Source organism: Talpa occidentalis, unplaced genomic scaffold (genome assembly GCF_014898055.3).
Source record: "Talpa occidentalis isolate TD23 unplaced genomic scaffold, MPIMG_talOcc4v2.1 talOcc4.6, whole genome shotgun sequence".
Classification (NCBI taxonomy): Eukaryota; Metazoa; Chordata; class Mammalia; order Eulipotyphla; family Talpidae; genus Talpa; species Talpa occidentalis.
The window spans coordinates 65,247,143-65,261,501 of record NW_023604972.1 but is presented as its reverse complement, the minus strand read 5'-3'; the positions used below and the strand labels follow the sequence as shown (position 1 = coordinate 65,261,501).

Below are 14,359 nucleotides of genomic sequence, written 5' to 3'. Positions count from 1 at the left end.
CCCCGTATGCTCCCCGGCCACGGGAGGAGGGTCCCACATGGTGCTCTCCTGCCGCCCGCTGCTCCCCTCAGCAGTGTACTTTGGTCCTTCTGCCTGCTCTGCTCCCCACTCTGGCTCTGGTGAATTCTCTCACCCTCCGGCGCTTCTGACTGTACCCAGTGCTTGTATAAATAAACAAACAAATAAATCTTTAAAAAAAATTCAAAAAAAAGCTAAATATCCCACCATTAGAAGCTATTAAAAATTATAAAAAAAAAGAATGTCAACTTTAAAATTGCATTTCTCCTATAGTTGTAAATATAGCAACGGTATGTACGCACATAAAATAGGAATCAATAACAACAACAATAATCCATTTGTTATGATAAAGCACTGAGACTGAAGGACAGTTTTATCTTCATCATTTTGAAAAAATGGACACATTTTAATTCTATAAATTTGAGGATTAATAAAGTGCAACTGCACTTCCCTTTTCTGCCCTATGTATGAGAACTGAAGTTCTCTTTTAAAAAGATCATGAAAAATTTCACATAATTTCTCTAATATAAAAACAGCTTTTCAAATGATTTAATACAATAGGGACACTTTAAGTCTATATTTTTTAAATATCAGGTAGCTATCTACTAATATGTTACCAACTTTGGGCTGTTATTTACTGAAAATAGAATATAAACTTTCACAGCGTTAAGTATTATTTATAGTTTTAGTGTGTTTACATAACGAGTGGTGATATAACATACATTTCTTACATCAGTCACAGTCCAAAAGTTTAAAAAATATTGCACTAAGGTGAATTGATGGGTTTAGAGATGGGTTTATGTGAGGCATTTTTAAAGAAATGTTAATACTTTATACTTATATGATAGCAATCACAGTAGGAGCTATATTGATATTTGCATGTCAAATAATGTGCAGTTACTTAGGCTCAAATATACAAGTCGTTTATATAATTTAGATAACAAATCCACTGAACACCTTTCACAGATTTCCTTCCCAGAGAAATATTTCCCTGATACATGAACATGACCATAAATTGACATTAGTATATAAACCATTCAATTAAATTATAAAGATTTGGGGCCTTTTTTCTTCATACAGTCACTATAAAGGTGGTTGAGATTTGAAACAGAACAAAGAATCTCTTTTATCATAAACTGCCAGATTCCTATTACTATATACCATCAAAGCCAACCTTTTCCCATTACTACCAATCTTACATTCATTTCAACACAGGATAATAATCAGTCAGCCTTTTCCCCTGACAGTCATTTGAGAACTAGATGATGACAATTTATTGGGGTATAGTGAAACAACAACTCAATTCCATTTCCATGTGATTAAGCAAGAGTTCTTTACAGTTCCTGAATTTAGGGCATTTATAATATCTAGACAAGAAAAAATAGCTGAAAAGAATCTTAGCAAGCTCTTACACAGACATAGTCTATATCCCAGGATTACTATCATTCCCTTATTTGGTGCTGATGTTTTCTTAAGGTCAGGTTAGATAAATTTCATCATTCTTTGCTTTTCTTCTATATACCTTCCTCAAACTTTAAAAGTGAGAGAAGCCATCACAGCGTGAAGGAAGACATTTCTGGAAAACTAACTTTTATAAGCCCCGCTGTTCAACAGCCCCGCTGTTCAATAACAGCCCCGCTGTCATTCAGGGCCTCCCTGGTGGCGCAGCGCTTGAGCACTGGGTTGAGAAGCTGCCCGCAGCCTCTGCGGCACGGGTTCGATCCCCGGCTGCTCCCCGGCCACCAGAAGAGAGTCCCACATGGCGTGCAGACCTCTCCTGCCGCCTGCTGCTCCCCTCAGCAGTGTACTTTGGTCCTTCTGCCTGCTCTGTTCCCCGTTCTGGCTCTGGTGAATTCTCTTACCCTCCCATGCTTCTGACTTGTATGAGTACCCAGTGCTTGTACAAATAAATAAATAAATCTTAAAAAAAAAATTAAGGGCATATATTAAATCTCATTAAAAAAAAAGAAAACCATAAATGCAATGTTAAATATTCCAGTAAACACAGTAGTAAAAACAAGTGAAATGAATGAGCTAAATAGTATAATAATTACTTAATTACACATGTAATAAACATGATTTTTTTTTTGTACCAAGTCCTTGAAATTTATTATGTATTTACACTAACAGCATGTCACTATTGAGACTGTCCACGCTCAACAGCCACTCACGGCTAGTGGATACTATATTGATGGTGTAGTTGCATAAGCTACTCATACAGAAATATAAAATTAAAGGGTTGACTCCTTGAGTTTGATGAAAACTGAACTAATTATTTTTTTGTTTCCATTACAAAGACTGTGACATTACAAGGGATTGGGATTATAACATTATTTCTTTCTTATTCCTAAAAAATAAACTGAACACACACTTTGAGATTGAATTTTAATAATGGAAAATAATAACTTGTGAAAGAGTAAATGATTTTTCTTTAATTTTTGGTCTTACCCAAATGGTGAAAATGAGACAGTAAAAAAAAAAAAGAAGAAAAGCAGAGGAGACCAGAAGGTGACCCTTTGAATAAGACAACTTAAAAAAAATTTATTCTATTAAATAATCCCTATTCTCGTAACTAGAAATCAAAGCAAAATACAGTACTGAAATCCAGATTTTATCATGTAATGGGTAAATGCATGAGCTTTCAGTTAAAAAACCAAGGTAAGAGGTGCTTCTGTTTACTTATAAAATGGTGACAACAAATAGAATTCATTTGTTTGTGGTAGCTATTATAATTAGGTATGACAAAATACAATTGTGTTTCATTTGTCTCCATAATAAATATGTATTATAAATAGGATCATGGGATAAATTCAAATCAGGATTTGTGATTTTCATCAAGAATTACAGGAAGGTGAAAGAAGTAAGGTAGCAAGGAAGGCAGAGAAAAGGGAAGGAAGAAAGAGTAATATATGAGACAGAGAAAAATAAAACAGGGAAAAGAGGTAGGGGTGCTGTAGTCATCAATCCTCTTCTCTGTTATGACAGAACTGTTTCTCCAACATTGGTCTGTTTATACCTTCTGATTTTCAAGGATTTCTCATGGTTGTTTTTTTTTTTTTTTAAATTATGGTTACAAACAAACTCTTATGAGGAAGTTCCTATCATTTTAGGGATTTGGAGGAATAAGAGAGGGTTGGAAAGAACCTTAGTCTGCTAAGTTCCTTTTCACCTGATAAGCAAATACTTTATATAAAACTTACACTTGATTTGAAGACCATCCCTCATGTAATGATATTAAAGTCAAGTGGAAATCATTTTAAAGTTCAATGCTATAGAATAATGTACAAGTGTAAACTTCAAACCCTAGCACATAAAATAATTAGGGAAACAAAGTAGTTTCTAATTAAAAACAATTTAGTGGATCTACCTTTTATTTTGAACATTGAAGCATGTATTTACAATGTTTTAAAAATTAAACATACATAACCTAAATGGATTTCTAGGTTGTCAATAATCTAAAAGACAATTTATTATATATGCATTAATAAAACTGTTATATTTGCGGTTCATTGCTAGGACTTACCAAGTTCTGCTAAATTGCCAAATGCAATAAGACACATCTCTGTAAGAGATGTATTTTGGCAGTGGACATCCAGTAATTTCACTAAGGTAGGAATAACACCCATATTGATAAGCTGAGCTTGAAGAGAATCTGTAAAAAAGAAAAAAAATCAAATAACGTTTATCTCTCAAATGGACATAAATGTGAAGAAAATACAGATGTTTCTGCCTATTGCAAACTCAGTATCATGTCAATGACAGCAGATGAAGTCTACACAATTGTATTAAAAATAAGAATATTCAGTTTAGAAGCATTTGAATATTAAAACATTTTAATGATTAAAAGAAATTTAGATATAAAAATAATCTAGACAATATGTCAAATCATTTATTTTTAAAGAGGGTTTTAAAGCTTTACAGAGCAGGCTTTCAAGAAACACACAGAATTAAACATTACCACTGGTTTTTAAGTGAAAAGGCTACACAGAGTAACATTAGCATCACAGAAAAGCAGAGTATATGAGAAGCATAAGTGGGAAAAGCAATTTTCATAAAGATCAAGAGAGAAAACAAAAAATCTAAGAATTCCTTATAAAGTTTCTTCTATTATAATAAAATTACATTTTTTTATTATTTACAGCAGAATGTTCTTTAATGGACGCTAGGAAGGAATGCAATTTTAAGAAAGATAAAATAATTTACTTAAAATACTTTTCTGTTTCAAAGTTTTATTTAATAATAATATCACAGATCATCTTGGTAAAAGAAAGGAAAATCTGATTTGAGAAGATGTCAACATGGCTTTGTCATCATTGCTTGCCTACTTATTAGGAAATTAATTAGCTCTAAACTATTTAACATGTCTTAGATTTCCATAATGGCTCTTCATGAGTAATAACAGCAAAATTCAAGGTAAATACACCAAAATAAAAACCAATATTACTGTGTATTAAAAAAAGGTAACAACAAAGACACAGATACTCACACACCTATGCCAAACACTATTATTGTCAATACTCATTCATCCAAAGATACAGGAATGCTCTTTCTGTTTTTATTTTTCATTTTAAAATGACATACCATTTTCAAGGTAATAATCTCCAAATTTTGTAAGTTACCTATTGTGTTCTTACAAAACACATTTTCCTCATAGCTTACATTCTCTGAGATGTTTGGCTATTAATCACTTTATCAGTCTTTACAATCATGAACCTATACATAAAGAGGTCGTTGGAAGATAATCACAAAAGAACATAAATGGAGGATTGAGATGTCTCACATGCCAGTTCATTACTTGCCTGGTGATTTTTATAGTTAATTTTTGTTGCTTTTATGGTGAAATATGAAGAGATAATAGGCAACAAAGACTTAGGAACCCTGAAAATTGATGAGTGGGTCATTATGGATAATTATCTGATTCCTTTGGGAGGTTGGGTACCGACTGTGGGAATCTTACCAAAACAAGAATAGAAAACAAGCCTAAGAAAAAGGGGAATTTACACAAGTCTAAAGCAATTCAAATTCTGAAATGGAATGATGAACTCTGTTCTAAAAGGCGAAAGAAAAAAAATTCATCCAAAAGATTTAATTTCATTCTTCAGATGTCAATTAAGCAATTAATGATGCATAGTTACAGGCAAAATACAGAGTTTAGTATTATACCTATTTTATATTAGCAGGACACTTGTATTATGATTACATTAATAGTGTTTATAATGATAACGCACAAGAAGCTTTCCAATTTAGAAATTATTTTGATCACTTACCAAAAGATAGAGTCCCATATTATCAGATCACTTTTACAGATCCTTTTTCTTCAGTAGTATTGTTATTTCTATTGCTCAACCTTAATCAATTTATTCAACTACCTATTCAAATACTACAGAGCTTCTGAATCTTTAAATTTCAGGTACATAAACATGAGCACTAGCACATGCATTGAGTGAATCAAACTCCAATATACATCTGCATATATGTAATGATCACACACCCCTCAGTACTATTGGTACAAACTATAAAAAAATCCAATAAGTATGAAGATAATGTAACAGGACAATACCACTTAGAAGATGATGTTCTTCATAGTTTCCTAAAATGGCATATTTATCCATTTCTTGGACTACTTTACAACATCATAAATTTTAGTTTAGGACAGAAGTGGGGCCAGAAGTTCAAGAAAAAGTAAGGGATTTAAAATGATTTTTGGCATACAGATTAAAGCAGTATTTCATATTGCAGGAAGTCAGAAGAAAAAGCTTAAACCAATGACATATGACATGAATTGCCATAAATGATGAAAATCAAGAGTTCTTGATTTTCTAAAGTGTTCTAAAGGTAATGAGGAGCCCAATAAATTATATATTAACAAACAGCACGCATACCACACAGAAGCAAAGAGAAATGCACACACATATACATATATGTAAAGAGAAACACACACACATATAAAAATCCAATTGGAGAGACTTACATTGGACTTGGGTGCTGTCTTTTTTATCTATTTTCATAATGCTAACTTAAAAAAAAAACACAATTAAACTCAATTTAAAGTGAGACAAGTAATTCTCACTGAATAACTCAAGATCTGGAGATGGAAAAGAAAATGCACTCAAGCATAATGATACAAATTTTCATTGCAAGGTAAGAAGGCACCACAGAATACAGTCTTCTAAGTATGGTCTCCAAAACACTTTCAGAGGCTAACAATGTCAAAACACTTTTCATAAAAATACCAAGATTTTATTTGCCTTTTTCACTGCATTGACATTTGTATTGATGCAAAAGCAGTGAGGGGTAAAACTGCTGTTGTCTTAGCTTGAACCCATTCAGTGGCACCAATGTATTAGTATATTCTTCACTAGCACACACTAACAGCAAAGCAAATGTTATTTTTCTGAACAATTTTTAAATGTTTGAGAAGTTATTTTTCATTACAATTTTATTTATGTTAATGATGAGTTTGTTATTTAAAATGAAAAATGAATTTTTTTTTTAAAAATCACCTCATTTTATACTGATAGATATAACCCACAATTAGATAAACAAAAGTTGTTTTAGATCATCAGTAGTTTTTAAGCATCTAAAAGAGCCCTGAGACAAAGGATTTAAGAACCCTTGCCAAAGAATTTCCCAATTCCCACAGATGAAAAATATGGAAAAGAGATTTGAAATTCAATGATGTCCTTGGCAGATGTCTTTATAGAAAAATAAAACAAATTAAGGTACAGGAGAATCCTAGATGTTAGGTCGTAGATATTTTGAGATTGATTTGATCAATAAAGTACCTGAACATTTTGTTTTCAGTTAAGCCTAAAAAACAATATAATGATTGAATCTGATTACCAATTTTAGTTACAACTTAGTATGTTACTAGCAAATAGGATTTTTTGGGCGGCAGGGGATGGGAGGTTAAAGAGGAAACCTATCTATGTGGAATAAAGTAGTATTAACTTTTACCACTAGAAGCAAATAGATTAAAAACAATCACTTTTTCTTATTATCAAAAGAAAGCTTATGAATGGACTTCAAAGGAGAACAACTGACATTTACGCTATCATGAATGATAATAGAAGTTTTGCTCTTAAGTCAAAGACTAACTGGAAAAGAATCTTAGAATCAGAAATAGTTTACATTCATTAGATACATATGAGAATAAGTGAAACAATGCAAGACCGGGACTTTTGCATCTCTCAATAAACACCTGCAACTAGAAGAGAAGGTTATCATACCTCAACAAGCAAAACTCACAAAAATGCAACCCAACCTCATACATACCATGCACTTAAGTGCACACGCAGTCTTTAGACAACACAATGTCATAATTATCTGCATACATTCTGAAATTGGTCCTGACATACATCACAGACAAATACAGACCGAATTATAAAATTATATAACTACATAATATTATGATAACATGGGCCTTACATGATCTAAGAGGAGAGAGAGGTAAAAAGACATTGAGGGGGTGCAATACAGATGCATATAGGGAGATATAAGGTAATCAAAACATGCGCTGGCATGAACAGTTACCTACCTACATTTGAATTTCAATGATTCCAAGTTCTTCAGGTCAGACTCAGGGAATCTCCAAAGAATGGAGATCTGGAGAGAAGATTTCAAGTTGAAGAATCTTCTGACCCCCACCCCAAAGTTTAAAATTTAATGTTTAAAACACTGGTTGGTATATACTAACTTATAGGTCCAAAAAAGGGAATGAAGGATTTAGTAACTCAAGAGAAATTTTAGGTTGATCAATAACTACAAACAATAGGTTTCCAAGTAAGATTATAACACATTTACCTTATTCCTAAGAAAAAGTCCATATGGACAATGTCCTAAGATTATTAAACCTGGGGGGCGGATCAACACGGCGGCGAGGAAACACTGCGAGTAAGATCCCCCATTAAAAAAAAAGTTAATAGGGATGAAAAGTGGCAGGTTCAGGTGAGAACTGGGACATGGAAGATAAACGGGCAACTCCAGCAAACTACCTGAAGAAGAAAGTTGCCATAAAAGAGGACTAGAAGGGAGGAAAGCTCAGAACCCTACTACCCTCCCCCACCCACAAAGTCAGCACTCTCCCACCAACAGAAAGGAGGAAGAAACAAAAAAACTAAAATCACCAACAAGAACAAACTATGCATCAAGCGGGACTGACAGTGGAAAGGAACTATTTCAGCTACCACACCCCATGAACAGGAGCTGTGGAGAACCCTGCAGTTTTCGCCACAGAGGTGAGTGAACGGCTCCAGGCGCCTTAGAGAAAAAACAAAGACTCCCAGAGACCTACACACAGCCCCAGGCCAGCCGGTAAGCTTGTGCAGAAAAGTGGCATGCTGGAAAAGGATACATGGAGCACGGCTGCCCAGGTCCCTGCGCCTGCGACCTAGGCTTAAGGGGAGACACACGGGGGCCCTCATCGAGGCGAATATCCCTCACTGAGTAGTCAGAAACCAGGCACCCGGACAAAGGAGCAGGGTGCAAAAGGCGCCATTTCTGTGGACAATGAACTGGGCTACAGCCCATGTCCTGGACATGAGGGCATTGGAACTGAGACCCAGGGCACGAAATTCGGGGCATGGGAACCCCACAACGGTGGGGCACAAGGCAGACACAGCACCCCAAAGCTGTTGAGCCTTTCCCCACCACTCCCACTTGTTAGGGGGAAAGGATGTCCTGCGCTAATCCCATACAGGCTTTGTGGACTCCACCCCCAACTCCAGACCAAAGTCATCAAGACATTGGGAAAGACAAATCCCGTCACCACCAAAGGGAAGGTGGCTGGGACCTGAGGGTGGAGTGAAGAGCCAGGTTGAGTATATAAACCAAAAAGGTGGGCCTTGGGGTCTCTCTCGCTCTATCGCTTGCCTCCTGGCTTCACGGCTCCTGGCTTGCGGCCAGCTCTCAGAGTGCCATTTTGGGATTCCTGATCCGCGGATTGGGTAGGACATATTTAAAACTTTGTCTCCCACTTTTCTCCCTGAGCTGTACATTTCCTCATTTCCCCTTCCCTTGTAAATAAACCTTTTATTAACCTTTCGCGTGTGCCTGCAGTAGAGCATTGATAAGTCCTTTTAAGCACACGGGAGAGGACCCACAGTCACGCACCCCGTTTTGTATCGGGGCTGCCCTATAACACACTTGTTCTTCTGTCCCATGGAGTAAAAAAAAAACAGCTCCCCAAGGGCACTAGTCGAGATCTCTGGTGCCACCTAGCGACCAAGAAAAAAATCACCAACATCCCATAGAACAGGGACCTTTCTTCAGTAAAGACTGCTTGAAACCAGCAGAAGGCTCCAGGAGGAGTCAGAGGTGAGCCTGGTAGTTCACCCAAGCCAGGCCCCTTCTGGGCAGCAGTCTGAACCCAGAGGGGGAGTGGGCACCCACGGCCGGGGCTGACCAAATCATCATTTTAGAATAGGCTTTGTGGACTCCACCCCCAACTCCAGACCAAAGTCATCAAGACATTGGGAAAGACAAATCCCGTCACCACCAAAGGGAAGGTGGCTCTTAATAAAGACTGAGAGAAACCAGCAGAAAGCTTCCGGAGGAGCCAGAGGTGAGCTGGGAAGTTTGCCTAGGCCAGGGCCCTTCTGGCCAGCAGTCTGAACCCAGATGGAGAGCAGGCACCCAGGGCCTGGGAAGACCGGGCATGCGGAAGAGTGTGCCTATATCCAAATCGCCATTTTAGAATAGGGACCTTTCTTCGGTAAAGATTGCTTGAAACCAGCAGAAGGCTCCCGGAGGAGCCAGAGTTGAGCTGGGAAGTTTGCCCACACCAGGCCCATTCTGACCAGCATCCAAGCCCAGAGGGGGAGCAGGCACCGACGGCCGGGGCAGACCAGGTGCGCAGAAGAATGTGCCTGTCTCCAAAGTGCCATTTTAGAACAGGGACCTTTCTTCAATAAAGACTGCTTGAATTTGGCAGAAGGCTCCCCGTGGAGCCAGAGGGAGAAGGTTCCCTGTGCACTCAGAGGTGAGCCGAAGGCCCCCACAACCCGGTCCCACCTGGCAGGAAGTGGGAGCCCAGAGGAGGATCCAGAGATTTGGAACCCAGAGTGCAATCCAGCTGCCACACCTGCAGGGAAGTCTGTGTGACTTCAAGACGCACATTTGTAACTAAACACAGAAGGAGGAGAGATTCTGTGACAGTGACCATTAACATACTCAAAATACCACTGCCTCACTAGACTTCTGGCATAACAGGTTTTGACTCATTTGGATTGCCAGTTTCTGAAACTCCCAAAAGAACACACCAAAAAGATGCCAGCCAATACCAACATCACAGTGTCCCAACGCATAAGGCAAATTAGAAGACAGGCAGCAGGGAAAAGAAACACTACAAGCAAAGTAGCAATGCCTCAGAAAAAAGACACAACACACACACACACACACACACACACACACAAAACAAAACAAAACACCCACCAGCTTACAACTACGGTGACTTGGAAGAACTTCTGAGCCTTCCAGAAAAAGAATTCAAAATTGCCATGATGAAAAAACTGATGGAAGACATTAAGGAATACAATGCTCAGAAAAATGAAATTGAGTCCCTAAAGAAGGAAGCAAAAGAAATGTAGTAGATCAGAGACTTAATGGAGGCGCTAAAGAACTCTGGGAAAAACAATGAAAGTAGAATAGATGAAATGGAAGAACAAATAAGTACTCTTGAAGACACAGAAATAGAAAGAACCAGAACAGAAAAGGAAAGAGAAGTATGAAGGAAATAGACTGAAGAAAGACTTCAGGAACAATGTGACTCCATGAGGAAAGGAAATATAAGGGTTATAGGAATATCAGAAAAAGAGGAGAGACATGTAGGAACAGAGAAAATATTCAAGGAAATAATTGAAGAGAAGTTCCCAAATGTGAAGGAGTTGAAAATAGATACACAAGAAGTAAGAAAAACACCAAACTTTCAACATGAAAGGAAAAATACAGCAAGACACATAATAGTAAAGCTCCCAAGAATCTAAGACAAGGAAATAATAATGAAGCTGACAAGAGGGAAGAAACAGATAACATTTAAAGGAAAACCAATCAGACTGACATCAGACCTCTCCGAAGACACACTATGGGCAAGGAGAGAGTGGAGGGACATAGTCAACAGACTCCAAGAAAACAGATGCCAACCAAGGATACTCTATCCCGCAAAGCTCTCCTTCCTCTATGAAGAAAGAATAATACCTTCCCAGACAAACAGAAACTCTGGAATTTCACTATGACTAAACCTCCACTTCAAAAATACTACAAGGAGTCCTAAAGTTAGAACCCCAGAGGGACAAATAACAACGAAAGAAGCCACCCCCCAAAAAAAAGTTATTAAAAGAATAAAATCAAAGGAAAAACAAACACAATGGCAAATACAGATGCTAACATATTAATATTAACTCTAAATGTAAATGGACTAAACTCTACAATAAAAAGACACAGAGTCTCAGCCTGGATTAAGAAACAAAACCCAACCTTTTGCTGTTTCCAGGAAACACATTTAGCTACAAAAGATAAAAACAGACTCAAAGTTAAAGGATGGAAAACAATCCTACAAGCAAATGGACCAAAAAAGAAAGCAGGAACAGCTATACTTTTATCAGATAAAACAGATTTCAAACTCAAATGGGTAAAAAGAGACCCCAACGGTCACTACATTATGATCAAGGGGAAAATACTTCAAGAAGAAATAACACTCATTAACATATATTCACCCAACGAAGGAGCACCAAAATATATCATACAACTATTGTCATTTCTGAAAACAGACATCAGAGAAAACACATACGTAGTGGGAGACTTCAATACACCACTATCAACAATGGATAGATCAACAAGACAAAAAATAAGTAAGGACACTAAAGCTCTGAATAAGGATCTAGATCGCTTGGGCTTAACAGACATCTATAGAACACTAAACCCCAAAAAATCTGAGTACACATTTTTCTCAAGCGCACACGGATCATTGTGCAGGATCGATCACATACTGGGACCCAAGACAAACATCAACAGATACACCAAGATTGAAATCATACCAAGCATCTTTTCTGATCATGAAGGCATCAAACTACAAGTAAACCATAAAAAGAAGGCAAGGGAATCTCCTACATCATGGAGATTGAAAACCACACTACTGGAAGACCACTGGACTAATGAGGAGATCAAAGATGAAATTAAAAAAATTCTTTGAACTGAATGACAAGGAGGACACCAATTTCCTAAATGTATGGGATGCAGCAAAAGCAGTAATAAGAGGAAAATATATAGCAATAGAGGCTCACATCAAGAAACAAGAAAGGGACTCCCCGATGGCGCAGCAGTTGAGTGCCTGGTTGCGAAGCTGTCCGCTGCCTCTGCAGCGCTGGTTCGATCCCCGACTGCTCCCCGGCCCCCAGAGGAGGGTCCCAGGTGGAGCACAGACCCCTTGTGCCGCTGGCTGTTCCCCTCAGCAGTGTACTTCGGTCCTGCTGCCTGCTCTGCTACCCTGTCTGGCTCTGGTGAATTCTCTCAACCTCCAGCATTTCTGACTGTACCCAATGCTTGCATAAATAAATAAATAAATCTTAAAAAAACAAAAACAAGAAAGAACTCAGAGAAACCACCTAATCTCGAAACTCAAAGATCTAGAAAAAGAACAACAACAACAAAAAAAAACCCCAAAACCAGTAGAAGAAAAGAAATAATAAAAACCAAAGCAGAAATAAATGAAATTGAAACTAAAAAAAAAAAAATCCAAAAGATCAATGAAACCAAGAGCTGGTTCTTCGAAAAAATCAATAAAACAGACAAACCCATAGCCAGGCTCACAAAGGAAAAAAGGGAGAAAGCACAAATAAACAGGATCACAAATGAAAGAGGGAAATCACAATGGACACAGCAAAAATCAAAAGAATAATCAGAAACTACTATGAACAGTTTTATGGAAACAAGTTCAACAATCTAGAGGAGATGGACAAATTCCTACAAATCTATAGTCACCCAAAGCTAGATAAAGAATAGAACACCAAATCAGACCAATCACAAGCAGCGAAATTGAAATGGTAATTAAAAACCTTCCCAAAAACAAAAGCCCAGGACCTGATGGATTTACAAATGAATTCTACCAAACATTCAGAGACGAATAAGTGCCTATCCTTCACAAACTCTTCCAAAAAATTGAGAAGGAAGGGATAATAACAAACACGTTCTATGAAGCCAACATTACACTAATACCAAAACCGAACAAGGACAACACAAAAAAAGAAAACTACAGGCCAATCTCCCTAATGAACATTGATGCAAAAATCCTCAATAAAATTTTAGCTATCAGAATCCAACAATGTATCCATAAGATAATTCACCACGACCAAGTAGGATTCATTCCAGGGACACAAGGATGGTTCAACATCCGAAAATCAATCAACGTTATCCAACACATCAACAAAAAGAAATAGAAAAACCATATAATAATATAAATAGATGCCAAGAAAGCTTTTGACAAAGTGCAACACACATTCATGATAAAAGCTCTTGAAATTCTTGGGATACAAGGAACATACCTCAACATCATAAGGGCCATATGTATTACAAGCCAACAGCCAGTATCATTCTCAATGGTGAAAAGCTGAAAGCAATTCCATTAAGATCTGGAACATGACAAGGATGTCCACTCTCACCACTGCTTTTCAATATAATACTGGAAGTCCTAGCCAGAGCAATAAGAATAGAGAAAGACATACAAGGAATGCAAATAGGAAAAGAAGAAGTCAAAATATCACTATTTGCAGATGATATGATAATACACATAGAGAACTCCAAAAACTCCACAGAAAAACTAATTCGACTCATCAATCAGTTCAGTAAAGTGGCAGGATACAAAATCAACATGCAGGGCCTCCCCGGTGGTGCAGTGGTTCAGCGCTGGGTTGCGAAGCTGCCCGCAGCGTCTGTGGCGCCCGTTCGATCCCCCGGCTGCTCCCCGGCCACCGGAGGAGGGTCCCACATGGCGCGCAGACCTCTCCTGCCGCCCGCTGCTCCCCTCAGCAGTGTACTTCGGTCCTTCTGCCTGCTCTGCTCCCCGCTCTGGCTCTGGTGAATTCTCTCACCCTCCCACGCTTCTGACTGTACCCAGTGCATGTATAAACAAAAACAAACAAAACAAACAAATAAATAAAGCATGCCTCTATAAAAAAAAAAAAATCAACATGCAAAAATCAGAAGCCTTCCTATACACAAACAATAAATCTGAAGAAGAAGAAATAAAAAAAAAATCCCTTTTATTATCAAAAAAAAAAAAAAAAAAAAAAACAAATACTTGGGATGAAATCTAACAAAAGAGGTAAAGGACCTATACAAAGAAAACAAT

At 37.5% G+C, this 14,359-nt stretch overlaps 1 protein-coding gene across 6 annotated transcripts in view; it reads right to left on the bottom strand.

Annotated features, from left to right (window-relative positions):
• RAP1GDS1 (Rap1 GTPase-GDP dissociation stimulator 1) overlaps positions 1-14,359 on the bottom strand; it is a 326,851-nt gene that overhangs the window by 112,318 nt on the left and 200,174 nt on the right. For all 6 annotated transcript variants that reach the window (XM_037529845.2, XM_037529841.2, XM_054687846.1 and 3 more), the window contains one exon: positions 3,542-3,670. In XM_037529845.2, the coding sequence (XP_037385742.1) occupies positions 3,542-3,670 (129 nt within the window). The remainder of the gene's footprint in view (positions 1-3,541; positions 3,671-14,359) is intronic.